This window comes from Juglans regia, chromosome 8 (genome assembly GCF_001411555.2).
Source record: "Juglans regia cultivar Chandler chromosome 8, Walnut 2.0, whole genome shotgun sequence".
NCBI classification, from domain to species: Eukaryota; Viridiplantae; Streptophyta; class Magnoliopsida; order Fagales; family Juglandaceae; genus Juglans; species Juglans regia.
Window position 1 is genome coordinate 9070332 of NC_049908.1, and position 16222 is coordinate 9086553.

Consider the following 16222-nt stretch of genomic DNA (forward strand, 5'->3'; position numbering starts at 1 on the left):
TTTATGGGCTTAAACAAGCTTCTCGGGAATGGTATTCAGCCTTGAAGAATGCTCTAATCGAACTTGATTTTCACAATTCAAAGGCTGATTCTTCACTGTTTATATATCAACATGCTTCAATAACATGTTATTTTCTTGTCTGTGTCGATGATCTTGTTATTACAGGAAATGATAAATCCTTTGTGGCCTTTATTATTTAGAAACTTGGTGCTCAGTTTTCCTTGAAGGATATGGGTTTTCTTAATTTGTTTTTGGGAGTAGAAGTTATTCCAACCTGTGAAGGTCTATTCTTGTCTCAACACAAGTATGTGCATGATCTCTTAAAATCCACAAATATGGATGGTGCAAAAGATGTTTCAACACCTCTTTCAACCAGTAACTCTCTCAAATTGATAGATGGCACTGTTACAGTTGATAGCAATGAGTTTGGACGTGTAATTGGCAGCCTATAGTATCTATCCTTGACCTATCCAGATATCTCTTTTGTGGTCAATAAGCTGTCACAGTTCATGCACAAGCCGACAATCACACATTGGACAACAGCAAAGCAACTTCTTCGATATCTCAAGCAAACAATTTTCCATGGGATTCACCTAAAACAATCTGCTTCTCCGTCTTTAACCACATATAGCTACTTCAATATCGACTTATATCACATTTTTGGATTCCAATCTGATCTCATGGAGCTCTGAAAAACAACGTGCGGTTGCACATTCCTCCACGGAAGCTGAATACCGTGCTTTTCGAAATGCAGTAGCTAAAACTATATGGCTTCTAGCTCTCTTTTATGAACTTGGTTTTCCACTCAAGGGACCACCTTCTCTTCTATGTGACAATCTTGGTGCCACTCATCTAAGTTTCAATCCTGTTCAACATTCAAGAATGAAACATATTCAAATTGATCTTCACTCTATGTGTGATTTAGTTCAAAAAGGGACACTCAATGTCAGTCATGTGTATACTCAAGATCAACTTGCTGATTTAATGACAAAGCTACTATCAAGGCAGCGTATAGAGTTTCTGAGAAACAAGATTGGTCTTGCTGATGGTAGCACAATCTTGCGGGGGCCTACGATATTGACACAGATCACAATCCAATCACAAAGGAATCTTCTCAGCTGAAATCCGTGTGAATATTCTGCAATAAGTATTGAGAAAATCATGCTTATACGTTTCTATATTTAACAATATGTAATAAGTCATAAAGGTTGTATATTTCCTTAGATAGAATTTCAGACTTGTATAAAAACATTCTGCAAAGAATCAATAAAGGTGTGTAAAAAGTTTCCATTGAAATTATTAGTGTAGTGTTTCCATTTCTTTAAAACCTGGCTTATAATATATATATATATATATATATATATATATATATATTTATATATATATATTGTTTGAAACTCAAGAAACGTACTTTTCATTAAATTCGGAGACATTACATAATCTGTCTATAAATAACATCAGGAACCTCTTCCATCCAATAATAATCAATCCCCTTGGTGTTGTAAGGCAAACTTAGCTAATTGTGCAACCAAATTTCCTTTTATGTATATAAATCTAAGGCACCATTCCTGGTAGTTTCTGAAAACTAGTTTCAGATCTTTAATTATTTGCCCATACCATATGAAGCACTTTTCTTTACTCTGAATAGCCCTTACTACCATTAAAGCATCTCCTTCAAATATGACTTTCCTGAGACCCATATCAAAACAAAGCTCCACTGCGTTCCACAAAGTCGTACTTTCAGCTTTAATTGGTTGATTTGATTCACTAAATTTTTTTAAAACAATTTGTAGCCATTATTTGCCCCTGCCAATCTCTAATTATAACTCCAATTCCTACTTTCCGATTAGCCTTATCAATAGTTGCATCAAAATTTACCTTAAATTCATCAAAACCCTAAACCCTTCTTTTGCCAAAATATTTGCTGCCATGTTAGCCTCTCTAAAAATATGTTGAAATCGAATATTAAGCACATTCACAAGAGTTTTAATCTCCTCCCAAAAGTCCCAAAGAAACCAATATTTGCATATCCTAGAAGCTAGCCAACCCATCACCACACTTGAATCAAATTCCACCAATAAATCTCTCAACCTAAGAAATTGACACAAATGAAGACCATCAAGAAGAGGCACTCAGCAATCATATTCGTCGCATGCCCATAAAAATGAGCAAAACCCGCTCACACCTTACCCTTTGAATCCTGAATTAATCCCCCACTACCGGACCTTCCCAGATTCCCACAACAACTACCATCAACATTAAGTTTAAATAATCCCCTTTCCGGCGGCTTCCAAGCTATTAGTCTTGGTAATCTATCACAAACAGGAAGCATAGGACAATTAATATCCTGCAAAACTGAAAATTCATTAGGACCCATCATCTTAAATTTCCACAAGCCATTTGTCATATCTCTTAAGTTCACTTTCACTACTCTCAACATTTCCCTCCAATCAAAATTAATACCCTCCATCCGAGAAGCACATCTAGCCCTCCAAAGAGCCCAAGAAATAATGATGGGCAACACACCACGGATCCAACCAACCTGCAAAGAATAAGTCGCACGCCTCCACCATAACACCATCATCCCATCCCAAGTAAGAACCCATGGCCACCGAATCCCACAAATCACCGCAAAATGGTTCCAGACTTTTTTCAGCCCCTCTCCCTCACAAAGAACATGGACTAAAGTCTTCACCTTTGGCTTTGCACATCAAGTACATTTGGATACTAGCAGAATACCCAATTGCATAATGGCCTCATCTATTGGTAAAGATTTCCTTCTAGCGCTCCAACAACAAAATGACATTTTCTTGGGAACCCCTCGTGCCACAACCACCTACGGCAAGGACACAAAATTCCTCTCTTCCTCACGATCTGCCGAGCAGATTTAGTAGAAAACCTTCCATCAACCGATGAAACCCATACGCACATATCCTCTCCCTCCTTCACTCTTATATTCGACCGTATAATTCTTTCCACCACTTGCTTGGAGACCAAACCCCAAAGCCTTTCTACATTCCACCCAACTTCATCCCAAATAAATTTTATTTGCAAGTCAGGGTCACCTCTCACGAAAGCAAAATCTGCCAAAATCCCATCACCCAACCAGTTGTCGAACCAGAAGCTGGTCTCCCCTTTACGAATAATCTATCTAGAATTTTCCATCACAATTGGTATTAACCTCATAACTCCCTTCTAGAAACGAGATCCCCTCCTCAAATTCTTAACAGAATAAATGTGCTTATCCCCCACATATTTAGTAGTGAAAAAAATTAGCCCATAAGGAATTACCTTGCTACAATTTCCAAGCAAACTTCATAAGCAAAGACAAATCCCGAATCCCAAGCCCCTTTCTTCAATTGGCAAACAAATCTTTTGCCATAAAATCCACTTCCTTTTTTTATTATCTAAAGATGATCCCCATAAAAAAATTAGAGAAAATCCCCTTCAAAGCCGACAAAACTCCCTTTGGTAAATTCAAAACTAAAAACATGTGAATTGACATACTATTCAAGACATGCTTAGTTAAAACAATTTTCCACCAAAAGAGAGAAGTTTACCTTTCCAACCCATTAACTTCTTTTGAATCTTCACAATCATTGGATCAAACATTCGAAGTCTCATTCTCCCCACATGCAATGGAATTCTCAAAAAGTACAAGGCCACACACCTTCCTTAAAACCAGAAATTCTTTTTAAGTCCACTTTCCTTGCCATAGAAAACTTAGAAGAGAAAAACATAGAAGATTTATGCCACATATTATCCACACAACATGGACACGCAAAATGACCTTTCGTACTCTATCCAGACAAATCACCATATGAAGGAAAGTCATTGATTGTCCACATCAAGACTGCACACATCGTAAACATTCTTTTAGAGCAAGCATCGTAGGTCAGTGATCCGACCTCCCATAATTCCTTCAGTTCTGCTATTAAAGGCTCGAGGCACACATCTATTTTCATAGAGGGTGAAGATGGGCCTGAGATTATCAATGATAACATGAAAGTCAATTGTTTCATGCACATCCAAGGTGGCAAGTTATAAAGTATTAGCATAACTGGACAAGTACTGTGATAAATGCTCATGTTACCAAAATGATTAAATCCATCTACAGCTAATCCAAGTCTGACATTGCGTGGGTCAGATGCAAAATCATTGTGTTGTGAGTGAAACATCTTCCGAGCTATCCCATCAGCTAGATGGCGTAATACACCATCATTTGTTCGACCTTCAGCATGCCACTTCATGTGTGAAGCAGTTTTCGATGACATAAAAAATCTTTGCAATCTTGACTTCAAAGGAAACCAATGTAAAACATTTGCTGGGCTTCTTTTATTCCTTCTATTTGTATCAGTATTTTGCTTCCATTTTGAAGTTTGGCAAAACATACATGTTTCTCTATTTTCATTATTCTTCCGAAACAATATACAACCGTTAGGACATACTAGGATTTTTACGCATTCAAGCTCTAAGTCACTCATGTACTTTTCAGCCACATATGTATTCTTAAGTAACGATGCTCCCGATGGAAGTAACTCGTTTAGAAATTCAAGAAGCTCTACAAAGCTATTGTTACTCCATCCGCCTAAACATTTCATATTCCACAAACGTACAATAGCACTAAACCTACTATGTTTTGTACACCCTTCATATAATGTCTCATCAGCATCTTTCAACATGTTATAAAACTTTTGAACACCCTTATTGGGACCTTGAGAATTGTCATCTACCGCTTCAGCTTCCACACCCATTTCAAGAACACCTCCAACCACTCCAGGTGCAAACATAGGAAAAATGTCTTGCAACATTGTATGCATGTCACTAGGTCCTTCTTGGCTTTGCTCATCATTGACAGGGGTATTAGTACCAACATTAGGCGTAGAATTTACCTTCTCACCATGAGCATGCCAAATTGTGTAACCCTGACAAATTCCATAATAAATCAAGTGGTCGTGTACCATATCGACCTTGAAATACTTAGACAACCAACACTTTTTACATGGGGAACCGATTAGCCCATCAATACATGTGTTGTCACTTGCAAAATTTAAAAACTCATTAACACCATCAACATATTCTTTCATACTTCGACGCATTGTCATCCAACTTTTCTTCTCCATATTGCTATTGAGTTAAATGATAGTGTAATTGGGAAGTTAAGAAATAAAGTTATTTTAGGATTAAGATGGACCTGTTAAGAAAAAAGAAGAAGAATTGGGATTAACAAAATTACTACTGCAACTAATCTAGCTAGAAAACCTACAATATATACTATTTGTATCGAAATTATTGCAAATGAATAACTGCATCTTAGGGAAAGTGTGTGCATTACAACCACAAAGGCCCACATAAATGATAGGCTGATCTTAGCATCAAGCCCAATCAAAATAAACAAGACCCATCATTAAATGAAGGCCAACCAAAACCACACATTCAGAAGTAGAATCGGAACGATTATATATGCGGCTTATAAATAGAATGTTATAAATGTAATAATCATGCCTTTAAACATATACAAATACTTGTGCTTGCATGGGGATGCCATTAAGTCTAAATCAAAGTGTTTCTTGTGTATAGTTTGAAGGGAAAGTACTGGAAAATTACTGATGGCGCAAGACTAACATTTTACTAATAATTTCGGACAACCATTAATAGGGAGCACCTTAGCCAATACACCAGACTTCAATCACTTATCTCTCCAGAACTAGACAATTCCTTCTCTAAGACGCCAAATTTACTGATCTATAATTTTTGGAATCACTTAATACAGGCATTTTTGGTTTATGTATGCTTTTCGAAAACAAGAGTTTTTATTTGAAACATTAAAATGAATTGTTTCGTGTATAAGCACAGGTTGCGCAAAGGCTTACTGCGAGGAGCACGAGCGGTAGCAACTGAATTTTGAATGCAACGCGGCTGGGAGCAGCGGAAGCGCACTATGGGGGTGAGAGAGAAAGAAAGTGATGAGAGAAAGAGAGAGAGAACGTGGTGGGAGAAAGAGAGAGAGACAGGGAGGATACCGTGGCTTATCGAGAGGAACACTGAAAGGAACACGGCGGCTTAGGGGTGGCATGAAGGTGACCGATGGTGATCTCTGGCAAAGTGGCAACGGCTTGGAGGAGGCTGGCGGCATGGTTTGTGTCTCACGGTACTGTGGAATGCACACTCTATTTTTTATGAGTGAAACAGAGGAGTTGGGTGGTTCTGGGGTGATGTTGGGCTGTGCTGGGTTTCTAGGGTGGTGTTGGGCTGTGTTTGGGTGGCGTGGGTCTACGATGATGCTAAGCAGAGGCTGTGGTGCAACTGGGCTAGAGTTTGGACGTGGGCGAAGGCTGGAGAGCGGGATTCGACCGAGACATTGTTCGTAGTATAGGGTGGCTCGCGGTGGGGCTTGGGTAGTGCTTGGCAGCTCATTACAACTCATGCGGCGGCAGGTGTAACCTAGGTTGAAGGTGGTTTACGGGAGGGTACTTTGTGTGTGATACTCATGTAACGGAAGGGAAAAAAAAAGACTTGATAAAAACCCTAGAGAAACAAATGAAAGAGACGTGCATGCATGAATGTGGAGACGAACATGGCATGGAGTTTGATCCTTTGTTCCCACGGCTTGGGCTTTTTGAGTCCATTTCAAAGTGTTTGAGCCTATGTCTTTGATATTGTATAGAATTAACAAATTGGTTTGTCCGTTACCACATACCATAATCTATTCGGCTTGTCCAAAATTTTCTAAATCAAGTATTTAATAAATATTAATGGGCCTAAACTCAAATTCTAAATTAACCAAATCTCGTCTTGTAAATTTTTCGGGCCAATTCGAACATAAAAAGATCTCATTTAGTCCCTTAAATAACTTTATAACCTAATGATCAAACCTAATAAAAATTCATATCCCATCGTAATAAAAACTTTGGGCCAGTGGCCTATTCAAAATCTACCCAATAAATATCAAATAGATTTCCCATATGTAATAACTTAAAAAAAAATTATAGATCGGGACTTAGTGCTTAGCCTGGGTGTTATAGCTAGAGTTATGTTGCTTAATTACGTAATTCTTCTGGTATCCTGGTAGTCAAGTTTATGAAAATAAACTCTAAATTTTGAACGTAAATAAACATAAAAGTTTTTGCTAAAACATGTTCATGAAGATAAACATTAAAATCTGGACATAAATAATTTAAAAGAAACTAAACACAAATAAAAATTATACTTCTCACAGGATGTAAATATATGCAAAAACTGGAGTTAGATTTCCTCTCTTCGTTAATCTGTCCGCTCCTAAGGTCGAGAGAACTTTTTCTACTGTCGAACATGTATAGAGCATCTGGTATTTTATATAGTGCTTGAAAAGCTTGAGATTTGGGCTTCTTGTTTTGTTTTTTTTTTCCCTTCACGTAGGTTAGCCTTCATATATCTTCTTTCTAATTTCATGCATGAGTAATGTAAAAGGTGGAAAAAATGATATTTTTTAACTTACATTTATGCAAACGTCGATAAATGTATATTTAACTATAAGCTGCTTCAAAGCGAAACGTAATTAAATGTCCATTTACCGGCATTTGTATAAACGCCAGTAATATAAATGCTGCTACATCCTCTATACTTTACTAACGTCTATGTAAACGCCAAAAAATATATATTTAATTACTGGCGTGAAAATAAAACATCGATAAATTTCTATTTTTTCGGCATATCAATAAGTGATGCTAATCTAAACGTCGCTAAATCTCTATACTTTATTGACGTTTATGCAAGCGCTGACAAATGTATATTAAATTACCGGCGTAAAAATGGAACGTCGTTAAATTTCTATGTTCACAGCATATCAATAAGCGCTACTAATCTAAATGCCGCTAAATCCTCTCTACTTTATTGACGTTTGTGCAAACGCCGACAAATGTATATTAAATTATTGGCGTAAAAATGAAACGTCATTAAATTTCTATTTTCGCCGTATATCTATAGACGCCACTAATATAAATGCCGTTAAATCCTCTATATTTTACTAACGTTTATGCAAACGCTGGTAAATAGGTATTTAATTACTGGCGTGAAAATGAAACGTCGATAAAAGACTATTGTTCTGGCATATCTATAACCACTGGTAATATAAACGAAGATGTGTATGCAAACATCGGCAAATGTATATTTAAGTACCGGCGTATAGGCATATGCGCCACTAATTATCAATGTATAAACAATACGTCGGCAAATCACTATTTTTACCGGCATTTACATAAACGCCATTAGTATAAATTCTGTCAAATGGTTGTTTTTTTGTAGTGTGAGTTGCCTCCAAAAGTCTTTTAATCGAGGATTTACCCCATTAGAAAAAATCAGTAGATCACCCGCATATAACAAATGAATAATCATGGTACCTCCACAAGAATTGAAATGCTTAATCCTTCCCAATTGATACTCCCTATTTAACATTCGTGAAAGCACCTCATTTGATAAGATAAACAAATATGGTGAAAGAAAATCACCTTGACGAAACCCCCTTTAAGCCATAAACAATTCTCGAGAACATCCATTTAACATAACTTAGAAGTATGGAGAAGAAATACAATTAAAAAACATATTCCTCCATTTATTCGAGAAACCCAACTTTTTCAAAACCTCCATTAATAACCCCAATTGACCCTATCATACACCTTGGGCATATCAATTTAACCATAACATTTCCTCCTCTCGCCTTCTGGTTCATCCCCTGAACCATCTCCTGTGCAATAGCTATATTATCAAAAATACTTCTCCCCCTAATAAATGCAGATTGCTCTTGAGAAATAATTTTATGCAGCAAAGGAGCCAATCGGAACACCATTATCTTTGACAAAATTTTATAAAGCACTGAACATAGGCTAATAGGCCGGAATTGGCAGAAATCTACAAGTTCATCAACCTTAGGAATGAGCACCAGGTTAGTCACACCATAAAATGTTGATAGCTTAACAATTTCCCAAACAAGAATAAAAAAACTAGCTAAATAACCATCCGGTCTCAGACTACTATCCAAAGGAATAGACCAAAGTGCAGATTTTACCTCTTCCATTGAAGGTCTTGCAGTTAAAACTTCATTTTCTTCCTCTGAAATAATCGGCGTCAACAACATCATTGCATCTTCCTCCAAACAAATTTCGTCCGTAGCCAATAATTCCTAGAAAAAAGCCACCGCTCCATTCTGCACGTCTTCAACAGATTCTAGAAGCAAACCATTTTCCAATCGCATCTTCTCAACCCTTTTGTTCTTCTTTTTAATACCCATCGTTGCATGAAAAAAGCTAGTATTCGAATCCCCCTTCGTTAACCATTTAACATGGGACTTTTGACAAACCAAAATTTCCTTTCTATGTAACCATTCCAAATGTCTTTGTTTACGGCTTAACAACTCATCTTCAATATGAGAAGAATAATCATTCAGCAATAATTGCTCCAAACCAACTATACGATTTTCCATCTTTTTTAGTTCAACATCAACTCTCCCAAATACCTCCACATTCCATTTCCTCAAAACAGCTTTCAATGTTTTTAATTTCTTACTAATCTGGAATATTGGTCAACCATCTACAACAACATCCCACACCCCCTTATTCAAGGGAAGAAATCTCTCATGAGTTCCCAACATTCGTTGAAACCGGAATGGTCTAACGATCATATTTTGCTCACCACCCGAGGACACTAGCATCGGCGAATGATCCGAAGAAGTTTTCGGAAGATATTCAACATGCACATCACCCCATAAATTAATAAAAGGCATATTTACCAAAACTCTATCCAATCTTGCCCAAATACGCCTCTCACCAAGTCTACCATTACACCAAGACAATCAATTTCCTATATAAGGCAAATCAATCAAACCACAATTTTGAATACAATCATTAAACTCAGCTTTTGCTCGGGGAGCCCACATAATACCACCAACTTTATCCTCACTCCCACAGATAATATTAAAATCACCCCTAATAAACCATGGACAATTACACGGGTCTTGATTACACAAAAAATCCCATGACTCCAATCTCTTAGTACGGAAAAAATTGGCATAAACGAACGTACCAAGAATCTGTACACTACCAAGCGTAAACCAGCCACTTAAAGCTTGATCCGTCATCGACAATAATTTAAACTCAAGATCATCATCCCAAAAAAGCCAAATCCTCCCCCCAACTTCCACATTATTAACAAAATTAGACAACTTCATCCATCTTGCTCACTGGCGACATTTATTCTCACAAAGAAAAGGTTCTAAAAGAGCCACCACAGAAGGTCGACTTATATTTAATAACCGCCGAAGCCTACTCTTCGATGAAGATTAAGGGGTGAGTTATCAACAACTCAGCAAGCAGAGACCATATACTAGCATGTAAACATGATCGTTTATAAAGTTCGGTATGCAGAACAAAACATTTACGTTCAAAATGCAGAAACAACATATTAACTTTTAGAATGCACATATTGAAACACATTATCAAAAAGTCAAAGCGAAGCTTTCACAAAAACTTTCTTATTCAAAAATCCTTAGGCATATCCAATCTGAAACATTATATTCATATCATCTCATAGCGACACATCAGGACAAATACCATGTTTAACCCTCGTGGTAGGGTTATAAACCACCATTATACCCGTGGTTGGGTCGTATACCGTGTTTCACCTCCGTGGTAGGGTTATAAACCACCATTATACCCGTGGCTTGGTCGTATACCATATTTCACCCTGTGGTAGGGTTATAAACCACTACTATACCCGTGGCTGGGCCGTATTCCATATTTCACCCCCATGGTAGGGTTATAAACCACTAGTATACTCGTGGCTGGGTCGTATTCCATGTTTCACACCAGTGGTAGGGTTATAAACCACCATTATATCTGTGGCTGGGTTGTATACCATGTTTTACTCCTGTGGTAGAGTTATAAACCATCATTATACCCATGGCTGAGCCTTAACAGAAACATAATGGAACAACATCGGAACCAAATCACATTCAGATATAGAATCAGAACTTCATGCTAAGGTTTTTAGATGACACATCATATCAAAACAAAATACTGAATAGTTTTAGATCATTTCACATGTTCAAATAAACAGAATCAAAACATCCTCATTAATTTATAGCAAAAACTTTTAGATGTTCATATTCACTCTTTTTGCATAGTTCAGAAACAAAATGTACAAAATTAGCTTATATCTACACCAATCATATTGAAAATACTTTCTCTTATATAAAATTTATGCATATGCAGAACAAACATCTGATGTCGTTTTCAGATTTTTTTTCAAAAAGAAACATGTATATTTTCAAAGTCAATCTCATTTCATTTCTTTTATGCAAAACTAGTATATGAACTCCGCTTACCTAGACTTTTTAGCTTTTCAGGAATTCTCCACAACAGTATTGAATGAAAATCAATCGTCACCTATAAAAATAATCACGTAATTCTTGTAAATTTCCAGTCGAATACGTATTTCGATATTTAAACCTGAAATGCTATAATTAACCTATTTTAATTCCTCAATACCTAAAATTCTCATAACCCTAAGATACCATCATTCCCAAATCCATCAATATCCACTTAATTTCTCCGACTAAGATATAAAATGTAACTTATTTATCAGTGAAATCAAACTATAAAATTTAATACTAGATAATATAATTATACCAAAAATATATTACAATAAATAATAAAATTTCATTTGATAAAAATAAACTAGATTAGAATTATAGTGTTCAAAATAACATTACACGGTTACTGTTCACTTCTAAAATTAAAATTATAAAAATTAATGCTTAACAATATAATTAAATCTCTTAAATATTTGCTGTAAAAAAAATAAAGTTTCTGGACTATTTTAAAATAAATTGAGCCCACTTAAAATATAAAAATACTACGTAAACAAAACAGCCAAACCCAATTGAAAAAAATAAGGGCATTTTGGTAATGAGGAAGACTTGTATGTGAAAAACTGGAACTAAAACACTAGAGGGAAACAATGGCTTATGGGAGGAACCAACGTGCGACCCGGGGCAATAGTCCACAACTCACCAAGAGTGAGGGAGCCGTGACGGGTCTGGGTGGGGTGGACAGTGGTGCTCATGAAGAGAGGGCACTGAGAGAGAGAGAGAGAGAGAGAGAGAGGGAGAGAGAGAGAGAGGGAGGCTTACGGTGCTGATGGTCGGAAATGGAGGTGTGACTATGAGGACTCTAAGAGGGACCTTGGGGTTGGGGGTGCATAACTGACTACGGCAGTGGCTAACCCACAGCAGTTGGTGGTCAGAACGGTGAAACAAAGGGTGATTTTGGTGTGGAAGTGGGTATGGTTTTTGCTATATTTTTAGTGCTTGAAACAAGGGCTAGCCTATGGTGGTTTACGGTTTCACATAGGGTTAGGCAATGGTTGGTGGCTTCCGTCATGCAGGGGAAAAACTCCCACGAGGGTGGTTTCTTATAATACCCCGCTCATTTCTTCTGAAGTAAGCAAGTTTTTAGCACGGAAATTATGTAACACTCTGCTCTTCTCTCTACCGACTGCGAGTTTTGTTATGCATGTCGAATCTCAATGGCTTGTTTTTAAAGATATTATGTAATTTCTAAAGTACGCTCAGTGTTTTAAATTCACTGAAAATATTTATATGAGGTATTTCCAGTGTTATTGAACTAAACTTGATTTTAAATAAGACATTTATAATATTTTTTAAGAACTCCAAAAATATTATAATTGTTGGAAATCATTTTAATATCAATTATTAAAATAATTTCAGTTATTTAAAATATTATGGGATTTGAATTATGTTGAAAACTCTAATTAATTAAATGATTTTATTCTTTTAAAGATATTAAATAAGACTTCATCATTTTATTAATGATGAAGGAATATTATTTTATAAACTAAAGTTTAGTTTAAATAATATTCTACCTTTATTACTCTCAATGCTTTTAATTAAGTTAATGTTTACGCATTTTCAAATCAGTGTTTTAATCATCCACTGTTAGATCATTTTGAAGATCCCAAGATAAAGGGTTAGGATTAAAACCCAGACCCTCTCTCTTTCTCCCTCACTTTTCCCTTCCTTCTCTCTCTCCTCCCTCTCCCCTTGAGCCCGATGGAAACCCCTTCCCTCTCACTCGATTCTCTTCTCCTCCAGCCCAGCACCGTCGCATGCCATCCAGCCTCACCGCCACTGACGGCGTCTTCTCCTCATGCCGGTGAGCATCTTCCCACCATCGGTGAACCCCACGCAACCCTCTCTCTCCTCCTATGGTAGCCCCAACCAAAATGGGTTTCATCCATTATCTCCTCCTTGCGCCGCCATACACGGCCACCCACGACCACCGAGCACCACCATAAGCTCCCCCTGACCTCCCCCCTCCTCCTCCCTTTGACCCGAAGTCGGTAGCCCTTTCCTCAGCTGCACGGAGCTCCTCCATACCCACGGCTGAGCTCTGCCTCCCACGGCCACTGCACCACCACCAAAGGCTTCCCTTCCCACCGGCAACCTCCCTTAGCCACCCCTATGTCTAGCCAAGCCACCTAGCTCCCCCACTATCTCTCACTCTCTCATGGACTCTCCATCCACTCACGGTTACATTCACCGTCGTAGGCTGCCTCCACCTCGTCACCATAGCTCTCCACCAGCAACCTCCTGAACTCCTCCATGGCTAGCCATGACCAGCCAAGCTCCCCCTCTATTTTCCATGGCTTGAGACCCAAGACCTAAACTCCAACATGAGCTGCCGTGTCTCCGACGTGTGCCACCTCGGCACCACGATGAGACCACCACCCTAGGACCACGACCCAACCCTCCTACGCATATATCCACACCTGTAGCCATCTTTAAAGACCCAAACAGCCACTGTACTTGGGTTAGCCGCCACGTACGACCCTTCCGACATTATCAACCGTGACGTTCAGCAAAAAACGCACGAGTCAACCCCGACGATGGTATAACCCTCTATCCCTTGTTATTTATATTAGTTGGTTGGTTAGGTTGTGGACTATGTTGTTAGTAATTGTGATGTGCCATGCAGTGAAGTGTTGGGCGTATTTATGTTGTATGATGTGTAGTGTTGTGGACTGTACTGAGAAGTGTGGTTGTAAAGTATGTGTTGTAGTTATGATGTGGCGTCGTGTGGATTGAGAAGAGAGTACACGTAAAGTGTACTCTTGTGGCATAGTGTTGGATATGGAGAGTATATGTAAAATAAACCATCCTGGCGTAAGGTGGAATGGGAAGAGTACATATGAAGTGTACTCTGTGAGGCGTAGCGTGTGTGAAGGAAGTACATATGGAGTGTACTCCATGTGGTGGAGTGATGCACCATATGATGATGGGTTGTAGAGTGTATTGAGGGAGTACACGTGGAACATACTCCATGAGGCGCAGCGATTCATCGTGTGTGTCGCAAAGATAAAGATGGTTGTGTGGTTGATGGGCGTAGAGCGTGGTGAGTAGTGTCGGGAACTGTGGAACAGTGTTCCGAAGTAACTGTGATGTGTGAAGCGGCAGAACAAGTGTAAGAGTGCACAACAGAAGCATGACTGGGAAATGTCATGAAGTGACATAGTTACTGGCAGTCGTGCTTGTGATGGGTGAGGAGTTAGTATAGGAATGGCGTAGCAGGAACGTGACGACATGTCACAATGTGACAGGAGTACGTGAAGGACCGTACTCATGATGAGTTAGGAGTTGGCATAGAAATGACGTAGGGGGATGTCAGGTGACGTGACACGGTCACAGTGTAGCTTGGGAGTAGTCACGAGCTATATGACGTGACGTAAGTCATAGTTGTGAATGGAGTCACGGCAGCAACTGGTTCGTGGTGGGTTTCAAAGTGCCTTGCGACTTGCTGCGGAGAAGATAGAAAAAATAAAGGTAGGGAGCATCGATCTACAAGGAAAAGTGTATTTTTGGCATCGAAGAAGTGCACGGGAAAGGGTGGTTACGTGCATGGGGGCAGCGGTTACCATGCAATTGCCATACTTGATGCGGGTAACTTCTTGTACGTGGGCACAAACGGATGAGTGAGAAGAGAAACGGTTGGGAGAAAAATAAATAAATATTAAATATTAAATAAAAATATTGAATACGAACTTCGTGCTAGGTCCGAGTGTTACACACGCCGTCGTATTATCCCTCTTCAAGAATTGACCAAAGCCTCCACCAATACTTTTCAATATCGATTCAAGAAGAAAATTAGGCAGTAACCCAGGCAATGTAATCCAAATAGGAACCCAAGGCAAATCCTCTTCCTTAATAAAAATCCAATGTCCAATGCACGACTCTATAAGGAACCCCCCTCTATATCAAAATTTCCTCGAGCCATCACGCTAATAAAATCCTCCTCATTCGCAATCCGAACAAGAACATTCCGCAGATTGCGTCGCTGCCCAACCACTGGAAAAGAACGCATTCCCCATCTATTTTTAATAAACCCACATACATGGTCCAGCGACGGCCTTCTACGTAAAAAATTAAGAACCATTGAAAATTTGAAAGGCTTCGTCGATTGCTTTATTTCAGACTTGGAAAACAGAAAATGCATCTCCTCCTCAATGAATTTTGGATCCTGAAAAGGAAGCTCCACTTCATGAAGCATCTGTAGCCTCGCAGCCACCACCTCTGCAAAAGCACCAGACGAACGACCATCAGGCTTTTGAAGTGAAACTTTCGCAAAATTCCAATCAAAACCAGCACCCACGCCCTGCCCCACGCAATGTAATCCATATAGGAACCCAAGGCAAATCCTCTTCCTTAATAAAAATCCAATGTCCAATGCACGACTCTATAAGGAACCCCTTCTATATCAAAATTTCCTCGAGCCATCACGCTAATAAAATCCTCCTCATTCGCAATCCGAACAAGAACATTCCGCAGATTGCGTCGCTGCCCAACCACTGGAAAAGAACACATTCCCCATCTATTTTTAATAAACCCACATACATGGTCCAGCGACGGCCTTCTACGTAAAAATTTAAGAACCATTGAAAATTTGAAAGGCTTCGTCGATTGCTTTATTTCAGACTTGGAAAACAGAAAATGCATCTCCTCCTCAATGAATTTTGGATCCTGAAAAGGAAGCTCCACTTCATGAAGCATCTGTAGCCTTGCAGCCACCACCTCTGCAAAAGCACCAGACGAACGACCATCAGGCTTTTGAAGCGAAACTTTCGCAAAATTCCAAACAAAACCAGCACCCACGCCCTGCCCGATCATCCCAGACTA

The 16222-nt window shown here is 38.7% G+C and overlaps 1 protein-coding gene across 1 annotated transcript; it reads right to left on the bottom strand.

The window, feature by feature from the left end:
* Positions 1–3800: 3800 nt before the first annotated feature.
* On the bottom strand, positions 3801–5123 carry LOC118349177. The gene has a single exon (XM_035692750.1). It carries the CDS (start codon positions 5121–5123, stop codon positions 3801–3803), a length of 1323 nt encoding a protein of 440 aa, XP_035548643.1.
* Positions 5124–16222: the final 11099 nt, after the last annotated feature.

What these genes read in the sequence shown, in the direction of transcription:
- LOC118349177 (XM_035692750.1), bottom strand. Translation starts at nt 5,123, where the DNA reads ATGGAGAAGAAAAGTTGGATGACAATGCGTCGAAGTATGAAAGAATAT.